Source organism: Liolophura sinensis, chromosome 11 (genome assembly GCF_032854445.1).
Source record: "Liolophura sinensis isolate JHLJ2023 chromosome 11, CUHK_Ljap_v2, whole genome shotgun sequence".
Classification (NCBI taxonomy): domain Eukaryota; kingdom Metazoa; phylum Mollusca; class Polyplacophora; order Chitonida; family Chitonidae; genus Liolophura; species Liolophura sinensis.
This window is the reverse complement of record NC_088305.1, coordinates 28,029,753-28,043,084: the sequence shown is the minus strand read 5'-3', so window position 1 is coordinate 28,043,084 and position 13,332 is coordinate 28,029,753. Positions and strand designations below refer to the sequence as shown.

Genomic DNA, 13,332 nt, shown 5'->3' with positions numbered 1-13,332 from the left:
GGTTACATATTACCAGCTTTAGTTACTATTTATACATTATTTCTTAAAATTTCTTTTGGGAAGTTGTGGTTTGTGGTGTTTTCGGAAATGAGTCTTGCAACTATCAATTTGCAACGTTCTTATACAGCTTATGAGTGGTATACGAATGTTGGACTCGATGCTTAAATTCCTCATTTTGATATGGCTTTGCATACTTGGGAAGGTCTGGCAGCAACCTGCGGATGGTTGTGGGTTTCCCCCGGGCTCTGCCCGGTTCCCTGCCACCACAATGCTGGCCGTCGTCATATAAGTAAAATATTCTTGAGTATGGCGTAAAAAACTAATCAAATGAAATAAATAAATCAAATGGCTTAGGCTTTGTTTCTGTAGAAGTGAGCTGTATCTTTTCCTTTCTCCCGAAGGTTAAAATTGCCTCTGTGTTTAGTCTGCCAAATCAGTATTGTCTTATCCTTTTTCTGTACGTTAAAATTGTTGATTGTTAAAATTGAACATTCTAATCTCCTTTCTATCATTGCCTTTTTGTCCCCTAAACAAGGAACTCTATCATGCATATAGGTTTGCTTACCGTGTGTTCTTTCATCTGATTCTAAAATTTCCCATATCATGTTGTTCTTCCTCCAGATGCGCAAAGGAGATCCTACCAAAGCCCGAGTCGCTGGGCTGGTTACATGACATGGACCTAAACATGCTGGCTTATGAAATGGAGGACCTGGAATGGCGTGTGTTTGAGGTAATATACGTCATTAAACCAGACTACAAGGATTATTCCATGCTGATTCCAGAGACGGATAGACCTGTCCTTGATGATGGCTACAACTTGCTTCAACGGCTAGCGAAGATAGACGGGTACTCCGAGCTCAACGTGAGACCAATTACAGACTTGCCCCGTCCGTGTTACCTTCCTAGGCCCATCAGAGGGTATATGTGGCAGAATCCAGCGCATAAACCTTACGCTGGAGGCTTCAAACAATCCCGCATACCATTGCCTTATCAGTTTGCAAAAGTTAATGTCACAGAATCACAGAGATCAGATATTTCTCCAGAGATTCACGATTTGATCAGAAGATTGCACAAAGCATATGGCAGGTTATGCACAATGGTTGATCAATGGTTTAGTCCAGGCACAGTCAAGGAGAATGTCATCCAAGCGACAGCCAAGGGAACCCCAAACCATCCGACAGTCAAGGGGACTATCGCCCGAGCCAGTGCCAAGGAGACTGTCGCCCAAGCAGCAGCAAAGGAAAATGTAACCCAAGTGCCCCCCAAGGAGACTGTCACCCAAGCCACAGCCAAGAAGAGTGTCATGCAAGCGACAGCCAATGAGACTTGCCCCCAGCCAGTGCCCAGAAGGATAAGAGTTCCTCTGCCGTCCCCTCGACCAAGGCTTATACATAACAACCGCTACAAGAAAATTGCCTCCAGTGGTTATGGGAGATGTAAGACAAAACCAAAGCCAACATGTACCATGCAGACAAGCCGATCGTTTGTGTCCACCAGAAACAATATAGCACCATCTCTTAGAGGACAAACATGTCAAACCCTGCAGAAAGATCCTACACAAACACCCAAAGTTGATATCAGGACCGTGGCCAGACTCAATGGGTCCAGACTCCCAATTCCTGTCAAGCTATCCGCGTCCAGCCTACCCACGACATCCTCCATATCATTGAAAGCTGCTACTGCATCAGAGGATACTTCTTCCACAACTACCGTTGCGTCGAAGGATGCTTCATCGGCAATTACCACAGACATCAGGACCATGGCTAGGCTAAATGGATCAAAACTGCCACTTCCCATAAAGTCAGTACAGAGTACATCTCAACTGGTGTCTATAAGGCAGCGCACATCTTGTATGTCAGCAAACGTCAGACATCCGGCTCAAGTGACAAATCGTCCTCAAAAGCCTATCCGACGAGTCAACCTGCGTTCCAACCTGTACAATGACATTCCCTCTACCGGCTATGGAAAATCTAAACCTGGAGTGAAGACGCAGTTTTATGCAGCCACAAGCTGTTTCTCTTTCTCCACCAATATCAGCCAAAGACCAGTTCAGCCCAAAACTGGAATTCGAAAAACAAAGCAACAAGACAGTTTGAAGCCACCTAAACCCGACATCAGAATGATAGCTAGACAGAACGGATCGAAAATCCCGCTTCCAGTAAAGCTGCTCCTAAGCGAATCACCGACTCAACCTAAACCAGCAATTAAACCAAAACCACCGGTTCATCCTGAACCAGCAGCTAAACCAAAACCAGTCGTTCAGCCAACACCCGTTCTGCCAAAATCACCAATTCAGCCCAAACCACCGATTCTACCAAAACTACCGCTTCAGCTAAAATCACCGGTTCAGCCAAAATCAACGATTCAGCCAAAATCTACCGTTCAGTCGGAACCATCGGTTCAGCCAAAAGCACCTGTTCTGCCAAAGCATCCCGTTCAGCAAACATCTCCCATACAAGCAGAACCACCGGTTCAGCCAAAACAACCGGTTCAGTCAAAACAACCGGTTCAGCCGAAATCGCCGGTTAAGGCAAAATCACCCACCCAGCTCTTACTATGCCCAAAACCACCAAGTACTCCGCCCCCTCAAGACGGCAGACGGCCAATCCGTGTAGTGACTCCGTCCTTGGACCCCGACAAGCCTTGCCCTATTAAACCAGCCAGGGGAATTCTCAAGACATTGTGTGAGCGGATGGACTTTCGAGAAATGGACGCCATGTTTGAAACTAACAACCATCCAAACGACTACCCGCCATTGTGCCAAAATCTTGATCGCTTCTTCTATCGTCAAATGGCGCCTCGAAGGCTCGTCCCCATGGGTCTTGAGAGCTGGACTGCTCTTAACAGAAGGAAAGTCCAGTTTGACCCAGAGTCAAATGACCAATTTGATGGAGAGTCAGCAGTCAAATATGAACCAGACCTAGAAGGCGAAGAGTTTCTCGAGTTAGAAAGGCAATGCAGTGCAGAGTTTGAAAACCCAGACGAGATTGACAGAGAAAGCTAGAAATTGAACTGCTTTGAACAATTTGGGATGTTTGATGGATGAGTTACCTTTTCTCATCTGGATTAATTCGACCTTTGTTTTACAACATACATTCTGATTGGCTACAGAACCTCTCAAAAAAGAAATGTGAGTTTGCTGAAATATGTTTACCAAGGATATTTGCCAGACTTTGCTGTGATACAAGTTGCTTCATTTCTAAAGTCGACGATAGTGTCCGATTCCAACAAGAAGAGAAACAAGATATTCACGGTAAGGACAAAAATCCATGTATAGAGGTGTACAATGTGTGTGGTTTTGTTTTATTGTGAAGTGAAATAGATGATATTTTATATACTGTCTATACTTTTTGTATGTATCTTAATGGTACTATTTTATATAAAGCACTGTGATGTTTTATATGCTGTCTATACTTTTTTGTATGTATTTTTAATAGTACTATTTTATATAAAGCACTGTGATGTTTTATATACTGTTTTTACTTTTTTGTATGTATTTTTAATGGTACTATTTTATATAAAATATAATAATACCTTTTTATTAGATATTTAGCAATATAGAATTTAAAATATCTCTAACATGCTACTGCATGCATTTTAAATCAGGGTTTAACTCCCTTTGGGCTCTTCCCAAATTTTCTCTTGCCGTACTCCATAGGCTTTCTCAGGTATTTGCGCATGGCATTTGTAACAAACTATTGCAGATCATCTAAATGCTACAACATTCAGAAACGGCATACAGCCACCTTTTACACCAAAGTGTATATTTATACACCCAAACACACCAAAACATGGCTTAGTTTTGCCATACTGTTTTTTTTTTTGTTTTTTTTTTCTTTTTAATTATTTTTTTATACAAACACAGAACAGATGGTACATTTAAGGAGCCAAACTTCAGGCGTTGTAACGTTTTTAAGACTCAAACTCAAGCTCTATCACCTAGGTTACAGTACAAATATTTTACTACACGTTGTACGCCAACTCGTGGCACGGCTCCTACGACTCGTACAACAATACGTGATCATATAACTTGTACACTAACACGTGGTACAGATCCCGAGTCCATTATACCAATACATGTTACGGATGCCAAGTACACCGATGTTGGTACGGATTCAATGCCTAACACAGCAACACATTATACGGATCCAATGCCTAGCACACCAAAACGTGGTACGATTCCAATGCCTAGCACACCAACACATTATACGGAGTCAATGACCAGCACACCAATACATTATACGGATACAATGCCTAGCACACCAACACATTATACGGATCCATTGCCTAGCACACCAACACTTTATACCGATCCAATGAAACTCACCAACAGCTACGGTTACATTGGTACGCCAACGTGTGGAACTATTCACATCATCTCACGTGACGGTGGTATTGTTCCTACAACCAGGAGAGCCAACACCTGACGGGGATCCAGTGACTGACATTCCAGCCTGATACGTGGCTTTTATTCTACAACCAAAGTGATAGAATTTTTCTTGTATAAATTTTATTGTTTTCCATTTTAACATATCCAATGTGGCCCACAACTGTTGGCCTAACCATGCCACAATCGCTCTTTATCAGTGTGACTTGACAACTTGTTGTTTTACTGAACCCTGTACCGGGCATTTGTTTGAACATTGATTTTTTTTCACTGTTTTACATCTTATCTGTCATTCAATATCGGTTTCTTGCGATATGCTCAAAGTCTTTAAGTGTCTTTCTTGATTCTGTCGGTTATCGAACGCCTTGTCTGTAAAAGGCGCGATATGTTGTTATTATATAAGCTCCTAAAGAGCAATGTTGAGGAATTTATATATGTATTTACAGCAAATTCTATTTTTTACGAAGCCACACAGATGGTTTCTTGATATATGCAATTTAATATTGTGATATTTGCAATATGCCAATAGAATGTACACAATATGCCTTTCTGATGTATATCAGAATATGCAATATGACATTAAGATGTATGCAATTTTTCAAATTGCCGCATAACATACATCTATAAATATATATTTTCGTATTGTTTTTATTGTATTTAATTTGTATGTATTCTATTATATATTGTACATGTTTTGTATACGAACTGTTTTAAATAAATAAAATCTATGTAAACTAAAAGAATGATGTGTTGTGCATTTTGTTTTGTAGCCAGATGAACAAGGTTCAATCCCAAGACGTGTCAGTCCTCACCTTTTTTACAATCGGTTCTTTAAGTGGTTTCTTGCACTCATACAAGAATTAACTGATCAGTTTTGGATATGACTGTTTGAGTAGTGCCTTACTGTCGTGTTACATCATGACAACAATTATGCGTTGTGTGGTTGAAAGAATCCATCGCACTTCTAAACAAGATTCCTAACATTAGGCCGCAGGACTATGGAGGATAAAAATGGATTAGTTTTAGTTTTGGGCAACATGAGACGACAGATCAGATATAAAAGGTGAGAAACGGTTAATACTATTTGTTTTAAACGATACAGTATTCGGACATGACCGGAACATGAATGAAAACACCAAGCTGCACTGATAATGCACTATTTCCAGTAGTGATTCAGCAGTCACGTGCAGATCGAACCGATGGATTAGGTTGATGTTTAACGTTGTTTAACAATTTTTCACTTATACGATGGTGTTCATATGGAACGGATATCGCATTGGTTGTCATGTCGGCTGTCATCTCGGGTTGCTCAACACATGGTGTGCAGTCACCCCATTATAGTATCCCATCTGGTTTCCTTGGGCTCAGGTGAGCTTTGACAGCTGGCGAGAACAAAGTGCATGTATAGCTGACTTGAAAAGTTAGGAGATTATAAGATATGAAATTTTGGTCTAAGTTGTCGGAAGGAATAAGCGGTGTTGTGTGTTCGTTAGCCCCAGTCCCCAGTCAAAAGCCATGGCGTACGGTTTCGTAGTAACTTTCCTGTGCGGCATCCAAAAGCTCGTCTCTTCCTTCCGGTATGTAAGATCTAGACCTGAAAAGAACCTGGAAACCGCAATATATCTTTAACTGTTGAATTTGGCCAAATAAGGGTTACATTTTGGGGGCTCGTCATGACTCAAGGTACATGTGTGGATAGAAATTATTGGTATATTTGGCTATGGATTTGGACTTATAGTGGTGATATCATGGGGATATGGGGCGAATGCCGTCGGGATTGTTGAGAATTACCAATGATGCATTTGTCCGTTGATAGCTTTTGCGGGGAAGGAAAGTTGTTTGTTTCTCGGTTTGAGTAACAGGCAGCCAATTTATGTTGCAAGTTGGCAAGTTGGCAAATCCATGTTAAATGTACGGGCTTACATTTTATTTCTGAAGTAGGGTGGTGTCGTGTAAACATTTCTAGTGAGAAAACTATTGATCCTAAATCCTTTGAAGGCCACCAGAAACTGCATGTCTTGGGCTACAATTTGGTGCAAGTTTCACATTTCTAGATACCATAGTTCTGAAGTTACAGTCCATTGAAATTACGTAACTAATACACCAAATACATGAAAACATTATCAAAGTTAGACACTTTTTATGGTGTCATAAATTCGACCAATGGCTGGCTTCCAAAGCTTTCGGTGAATGTCCAAGATTTTTTTCAGACTTACTCTAACTGGAATCACTCTACAAATACATCAAATGTCAAAGAATCTGTTCGTTGGTTCTTGAGAAGAAAATTTTTAAAGGTTTTGATCAATATCTAAGATGGCCGCCATGTTACGCGACCAAAAGTTAACCAAATCTGCTAAAATTTGCCTCGTAACCTTGTTCCTAAAATCACCAAATTTCAACAACATCCAATGAAAACTTATCCTTTTACAGCTCTTCAAGCTTTCAAAAACGTTTCAAGAAAATGTAAGAAAAATAATTTAAAAAAAAAAAAAATAACCGAACGATTTAAACAGGCGTCCAAGCACAGAGTGCTGGGCCACCGAATAAAACTGCCGACAAACTAGTGTAAGCTAAATTCTGGTACAGGGCCTCTCCTAAGACCCATAACTGTGTCAAGGACGATGCTGAATGAAAAGGTCAAGGTCGTTAATTTTCGATACAGTTGACATCTTACTCTCAAAGAAAAGAAAAAGAAAAAATATGTAGTAATCTACTAAATTTAACAGAATGTCTGTTGCCTCAGTGAAGCTAGAATGTATTATGTTATTGCAGTAGATTATCCTGTTAAATGTAGCAGAACTTTTCTATTCATTCAACAAAATAGTTGCATTATACTAACAAGACATTATGATGAAGGGGACAAAGTATATGTTATAATAACAGTATACATTCTTTCAGACAACACACAAATCTATTATTTATTTGATTGGTGTTTTACGCCGTACTCAAGAATATTTCACTTATGCAACGGCGGCCAGCATTATGGTGGGTGGAAACCGGCCAGAGCCCGGGGAAACCCACGACCATCCGCAGGTTGCTGAAGACCTTCCCACGTACTACCGGAGATGAAGCCAGCATGAGCTGGACTTGAACTCACAGCGACCGCATTGGTGAGCGCACTAACCAACTGAGCCACCGAGTCCCCCACAAATCTATTAAAATTAAGATTATTTGTTGAGTGTATTAGGATACAAATCCATGCCACCTGACTTAATCAACCTTTTACGACCCAAATAACATTGAAAATAGGTCAAAGGTTATTTCTTACCGATCAAAAAGAGAAAGTACTTGTGTAACCGTGTGTTCAGAAAATATTACCAATTAAGAATGTCTTATGGACTCTTAACACACCGTAAAAAAATTGAGCTAAACAAAATCCCATTCATGAAATCAGTTATCTCTCTAAAAATTATAAATGGATGAAATATATATTTAAAAAAAAACGCGACACCGTCACTATTTCATTGCATTTTATTGCCAACTGCCGACTTAAGGCTCAAAGTTGCTAGCTTCCCTGGTACCAATGGATAACTTGTGAAAATAAACCCTACTTTGAAATTTACACTACATACATACATCTGGGTGAAGTTTTACAAAGCTAGCTGGTTATGTTATGGTTCAAGTCAGAAGGAAATCTGATTGAAAAACTTTCACTCTAGTAGGTACTGACCATATATGTTTTGCATATACATAAATGCGGTTTTCTAACGGTGAGTGCTGTAGGCTTATACATGTGTAAGACAACCTTAAACTTCTGTCTAACACTCCTCACACACACAACACATCTACTTCCTATTGATTGTATACAGGTATGTAAATAGGGGTGATGGGGTAAATAAAACCATGCAAGTTTTAACCTTGCCTTTCTATTCTATGACCGGCCCGGATAACAAAGTTGGTAGAGCGTCCGCTTCGGGACCGGTAGATCCAGGATCAATCCTTGATCGAGTCACACCTAAGACTTTAAAAGAGGAAGTTGTAACTTTCTCGCTTGGCGTTCAGCATGAAGGGAATAGTGCGACGACTGGTTGACCCGTATAAGTATAATGGCTCGGGCGGGGCAGCTTACTTGCCTGGTAAGTCGTCTCAGTGAAGCAGCACTAGATAAAAGAGCGGTGGAAATCCGTCCTGCTACAAGGAGGCACATTACACGTACATGCACCCTAAGGATTCCTTCGTCGTCATATGATTGCGAAATTGTTATGTTCGACGTTAAAACCCAAGCACTAACTCTATTCTATGACCTGCCCCGATAGCACAGTTGGTAGAGCGTGCGCTCCTGGGGCAGTAGAGTCAGGTTCAATCCTGGTCGGGTCACACCTAAGACCTTAAAAAAGAGGAACTTGTAACTTCCTCGCCTGGCCTTCAGCATGAAGGAGATAGTGCAACGACCGGTTGAGCGGTATCAGTCTAATGGCTCGGGTGGGGCGCCTTACTTGCCTTCAGTAAATTGTCGTCAGTGAAGCAGCACTAGATAAAACAGCGGTGGAAATCCGTCCTGCAACAAAAGAGGCACATTGCAGGTACATGCACTCGAAGGAATCCGTTGTCGTCATATGATTCAGAAATTGTTATGTTCGACGTTAAAACCCAAGCACTCACTCACTCTTTTCTGTGAGCCAACAGTATGTCAGATGTTCACGCTGGGGCGTCTACTGAATTCACTCAACAACAAATAACAAATGTTTCGCTGTCTATCAGACTTTACATGGGTTAACTGGTACATCCATTGTCGTCTTCAAAAATGCCATAATACCAACTGTATCATGTACAAAAACAAACATGCACTCCAGTATGAAAAACTTATCCTGTAAAAAAAATTCCGGTGAATTCGCGCACTAGAAAAGTATTGTGTTTTTTACAGCTCTTTCTCTTGCAATTTTTCAACAAAAGTTCAATATACACTACAAACAATTGGTAATATCACATTTCCTTTAATACACTTCGTAATACAGATTACTTGAACAGCAATTAAGGAAATGGACCAAACCCGGGGTACACACGACCATTCCTTAATACAAGTCTGCTACTATACAGTGTGCGCACCTGTAAAACACTGGATACACAACACTACTCCAGTCTGTTTGGAAAATGCAACTTTCTTTGGATCACATTTTTCAACTATACACACATTTTACAAACCAACAACTGTACAAGATAATTCATAAGTCAAGCACTTATAAATTTAAATCCCTTAACAAATGGTTGCACTTACTCATATAGGTGCACTGTAATTCATCGTTAATTGCACTAACACTGCACACTAAGATTTGTTCTTACTTTCTGGGAGAAAATCTGGGGTCATGTGTTCCAATAGCAACTTCATAACCATTACTTCAGTACAAAAATTGCAACCAGCGAAAAGTTTACAGCATACCTTGTCTTTTTTTTTGGGGGGGGGGGGGGGGGCACCGAATAAACCTGCCGACAAACCAGTGTAAGCTAAATTCTACTAAAATGGTGGTAGAAACGTGACATCAAATGCTTCTAAAAAAAATCCATTGATTGCTAACTCTCTTAATAGAAAAAAGAGCAAAAGGTTGACTCTGCTAAACAGCAATAAATATATACCCCAAATATATACTTCCTTTCTTCTTTAGGACTCGGTGATAAGTCACTGATGGTGCTTTCGTGTGGTCTTTCATGAAGATCCCGGTCATACACAGAAAGATTTGCCAGCATAACTAGCTACAAGACTGATCAAGGACTAGCACTAGGTGATCATAACAGAGCACTGTAGCACATACCTGCAGAAGGACTCCGCTGTGAGCGTCCACACTGGGCCGAGGGTTCTTCACTTTTCCCAGCTCTGCCAAAAAACGTCAGGTACCACTTCAAACAGTTCTGACACCAGTTTGAGGAGAGGGTCGTTTGGCAGATGCTTCTGAGCAAACTGTCGTTGTACCAAGTAGCGGGGATCGGTCTTTCTCAACACAGCATGGCCGTAGCCTGGCACCACCTGTCACAGTCACACAATGCACACTTAAAGCTTATTTGAGTGGTGTCCATCACTGCACTCAAGAAGTTGCGTTTATACATGTATGAATATGCTGTGGTCAGATTCATGAATAAATTCAATTCGGGTAGCTGCAACTGCTGACTCACAATTTTCCAAGGGAGGCCTTTGTGGCTGAGGGGGTTAGCACACCAGCACGGCGCAATGACCCAGGAGACTCTCACCAATGTGGACGCTGGGAGTTAAAGTCCAGCTCATGCTGGCTTCCTTGCTGACCGTAAGTGGGAGGGATGGTTATAAGTTTCCCCCGGGATTTTCCCGGTTTCCTCCCACCTTAATGCTGGCCGCCGTCATTTATCAAATACAGTGTTAAAGACCAATCAAATAAATAAATTAATTTTCCAAGTCGAGACCATGTATTAAAATCATACACGCAATGATACATCTATCTTTTTTTGTCTGCATTCATATTTGCATGTGGATCTAGTCATGTTTGCATTAAGATCTGGTCTAATGGCATCTGCATTATGTCTGGATTCAGTCACGTTTGCGTTAACATTTAAATCTTTCACATTCACCTGGATTTATTCATGTGTGCAGTAATGGCTGCAGCTATTAATGTCTGCATAAACATCTGGATTTATTCATTTATTCATTCACTCACCTGTCCCTTATTCAGCGTATCCCAGATGTATTCTCTCAACTTCTCCGGTGGGACATTGTCTCCGATCTCCTCTCTCAGCTTGGTCACCCACACCAGTGCCTCCTCATTGGCTAACCCGTGAAGGGGACCGGCCAATCCATTCATCCCGGCAGCAAAGCTGAGATAGGGGTCTGAGAGGGCACTGCCGACCAGATGACAGGTGTGTGCGCTGACATTACCACCCTCGTGGTCACTGTAACCAACACAACAACTCATGTCATATTAACACTTGGGTAAAATGACCTAAAATTTCTCTTTGAAAGAGAGATTTTTACTTTTGGTGATAAAACATACATTTTTCCCAAGGGACATCATCCTACTTCCCAATGTAACCTTAACACACCTTTCTATTGAAGATTATTAAAACTTAGAACTGGGCAAAATGTGTAGGGAAATTTGAGGTCGTTTACAAAAACATTCAGCAGACAACCACAAAATACAGTCTCAGTCTCAATAGCTATCATGGAAGCTCAGTGCTAACAGTCTAAAAAGGCAGTATTCTTGTTCAGATAATACTGCCAGATTGTCATTATTTTGGCAATATTCGACCCCATCCTGGAACATAATTCAGAACGAAGGTAATCTAATCGTCCATGTTTATACAATGCTATGTTAAAATAGGCAGATACCTCGTATGAGGCTGTGAAGGAGACTGTGAATGCGTCCTGAAAAAAACAGAACTCCTGCCAAGCTACAGACCTATGAATGGCAAGGTATAGCCTCATCAGCTCTGTGAAGTAAGGGTCTTCATATCCCAGCATATCGGTGAAGTTCCAGCTCCAGTCCTTCTTTGGGTCGATTGCTCCCACTGATGTGCCGTCACGGAACAGGTTACATTTGTCTACATGAGGACAAATTAATGAAATCTTCAGATATCAGCGGTCAAATTTGCTTTTCCAAACCTGTGGTATTTTTAATGCAACAATATCATCAACTTTAAAAATGGTACTTCTTTGTGTCTCAGTTGGCGCTCAGCACTGAGAGGTTAGAATAGGGAAACAGGACGGTTGGTTCGGTGTCAGTATAATGTTACTGGGTGGGGTGTCATATCAGCATGATGCTTCAGTGGCGGCAGCACTTGTGTGACATAGGTTCGCCCAGCTACAAGAAGATGCAGCATTTGTACACACACCTAATGACTCCTCATCGTCTTATGACAGTAAATTTGATAAGTAAGGCATACAACGCTAACCATACTTACATCTATACATTACCAAGCTTAGAATAAATGTGTGCTCTTGTCCCTAATTGAAAAAATATGGTCAAGATCTTAATTTTGACCTCTTTGGTTTGATCATTGTGTATTTATCATGGACATGTTCATAGAAACCTGCTCTGAGGTGCTCGCCAATAAGGACCTTGTGACCGATGGCGATATTGTACAGACCTCTGGCCCTATATCTCTGAACTCTGTCACTGAGATCCGCTCCGATGGTGCTGGATGACAAGTCCTTGCCCCGTCAGCGGCAGAAGAAGACCCAGATGTCAAAGTCAGCCTGGCGTGAGATGTTACAGTCCACTCGCTCAAAGTCACTGGCAACATTGACAACGTCCGCATTGAAATTACACCAATGGATAGTGTTACGGTATTGAAAACAGCAACAGAAAACAGACTCAGTGACTCAATATTACAATGTAAACAATGCTTTATATATATATAATGAGACGTACAGTTTTACAGACAGTTCAACAACAACAACAACAACATACACATCAGTATTACCGGTCTTTACAAGTTTCCAGTTCACCTTTGCATCCCAAGGAATGTATTCCAGGAAATCCAACGTAAAGACCATGGGATAAACACACAATTCACAAATTGTCCTAGACAGGTACTTCGCCAGGTTAGCGAACACGAACACAGTACACAGGTTACACAGAACTGGAACAGTCAAGCCTTTGAATGACGTCACACCCGTAGAGCACAACACAGGGTAAATACAGGCATGGAGGTATAATCCACTTCAGATCAGTCACAGCTCCCGCAGAAGCTCACAAACGAGCCGTTCAGAGACGTAGAGTAATGTCACCTTGTGGCAGAACGAACGTCCTTTACAAAACTGAAAACTTCAGTTTAGAGTCCTTGACGACCTTGTCGGTCAGGTGAGGTCAGCGTGTTAAACAAATTACACAGTCCACACTGTATAATCATAATCAAGATCCGAACACCAATAAACGTGACTTCCGCAGAAATTCACATAAACCAGACATCAGTACTACTGTGGTACACAAACGGTGCCGGCATAAAAAAAACTGTCCTCCCAAATGAAACTGGCATCACCAGCT

General features: G+C 41.2%; 2 protein-coding genes across 2 annotated transcripts in view; one reads left to right on the top strand and one right to left on the bottom strand.

Annotated features, from left to right (window-relative positions):
• LOC135478275 (uncharacterized) overlaps positions 1-13,332 on the top strand; it is a 42,461-nt gene that overhangs the window by 2,758 nt on the left and 26,371 nt on the right. The window contains exon 4 of the mRNA XM_064758549.1: positions 622-3,253. Coding sequence (XP_064614619.1) covers positions 622-3,004 — 2,383 coding nt within the window. The 3' untranslated portion in view covers positions 3,005-3,253. The remainder of the gene's footprint in view (positions 1-621; positions 3,254-13,332) is intronic.
• LOC135478274 (citrate synthase, mitochondrial-like) lies at positions 8,844-12,604 on the bottom strand. The gene is given in 6 exon segments (XM_064758548.1): positions 8,844-8,885; positions 10,135-10,203; positions 10,206-10,346; positions 11,008-11,239; positions 11,746-11,887; positions 12,430-12,604. Coding segments are annotated over 6 exon segments (801 nt in total).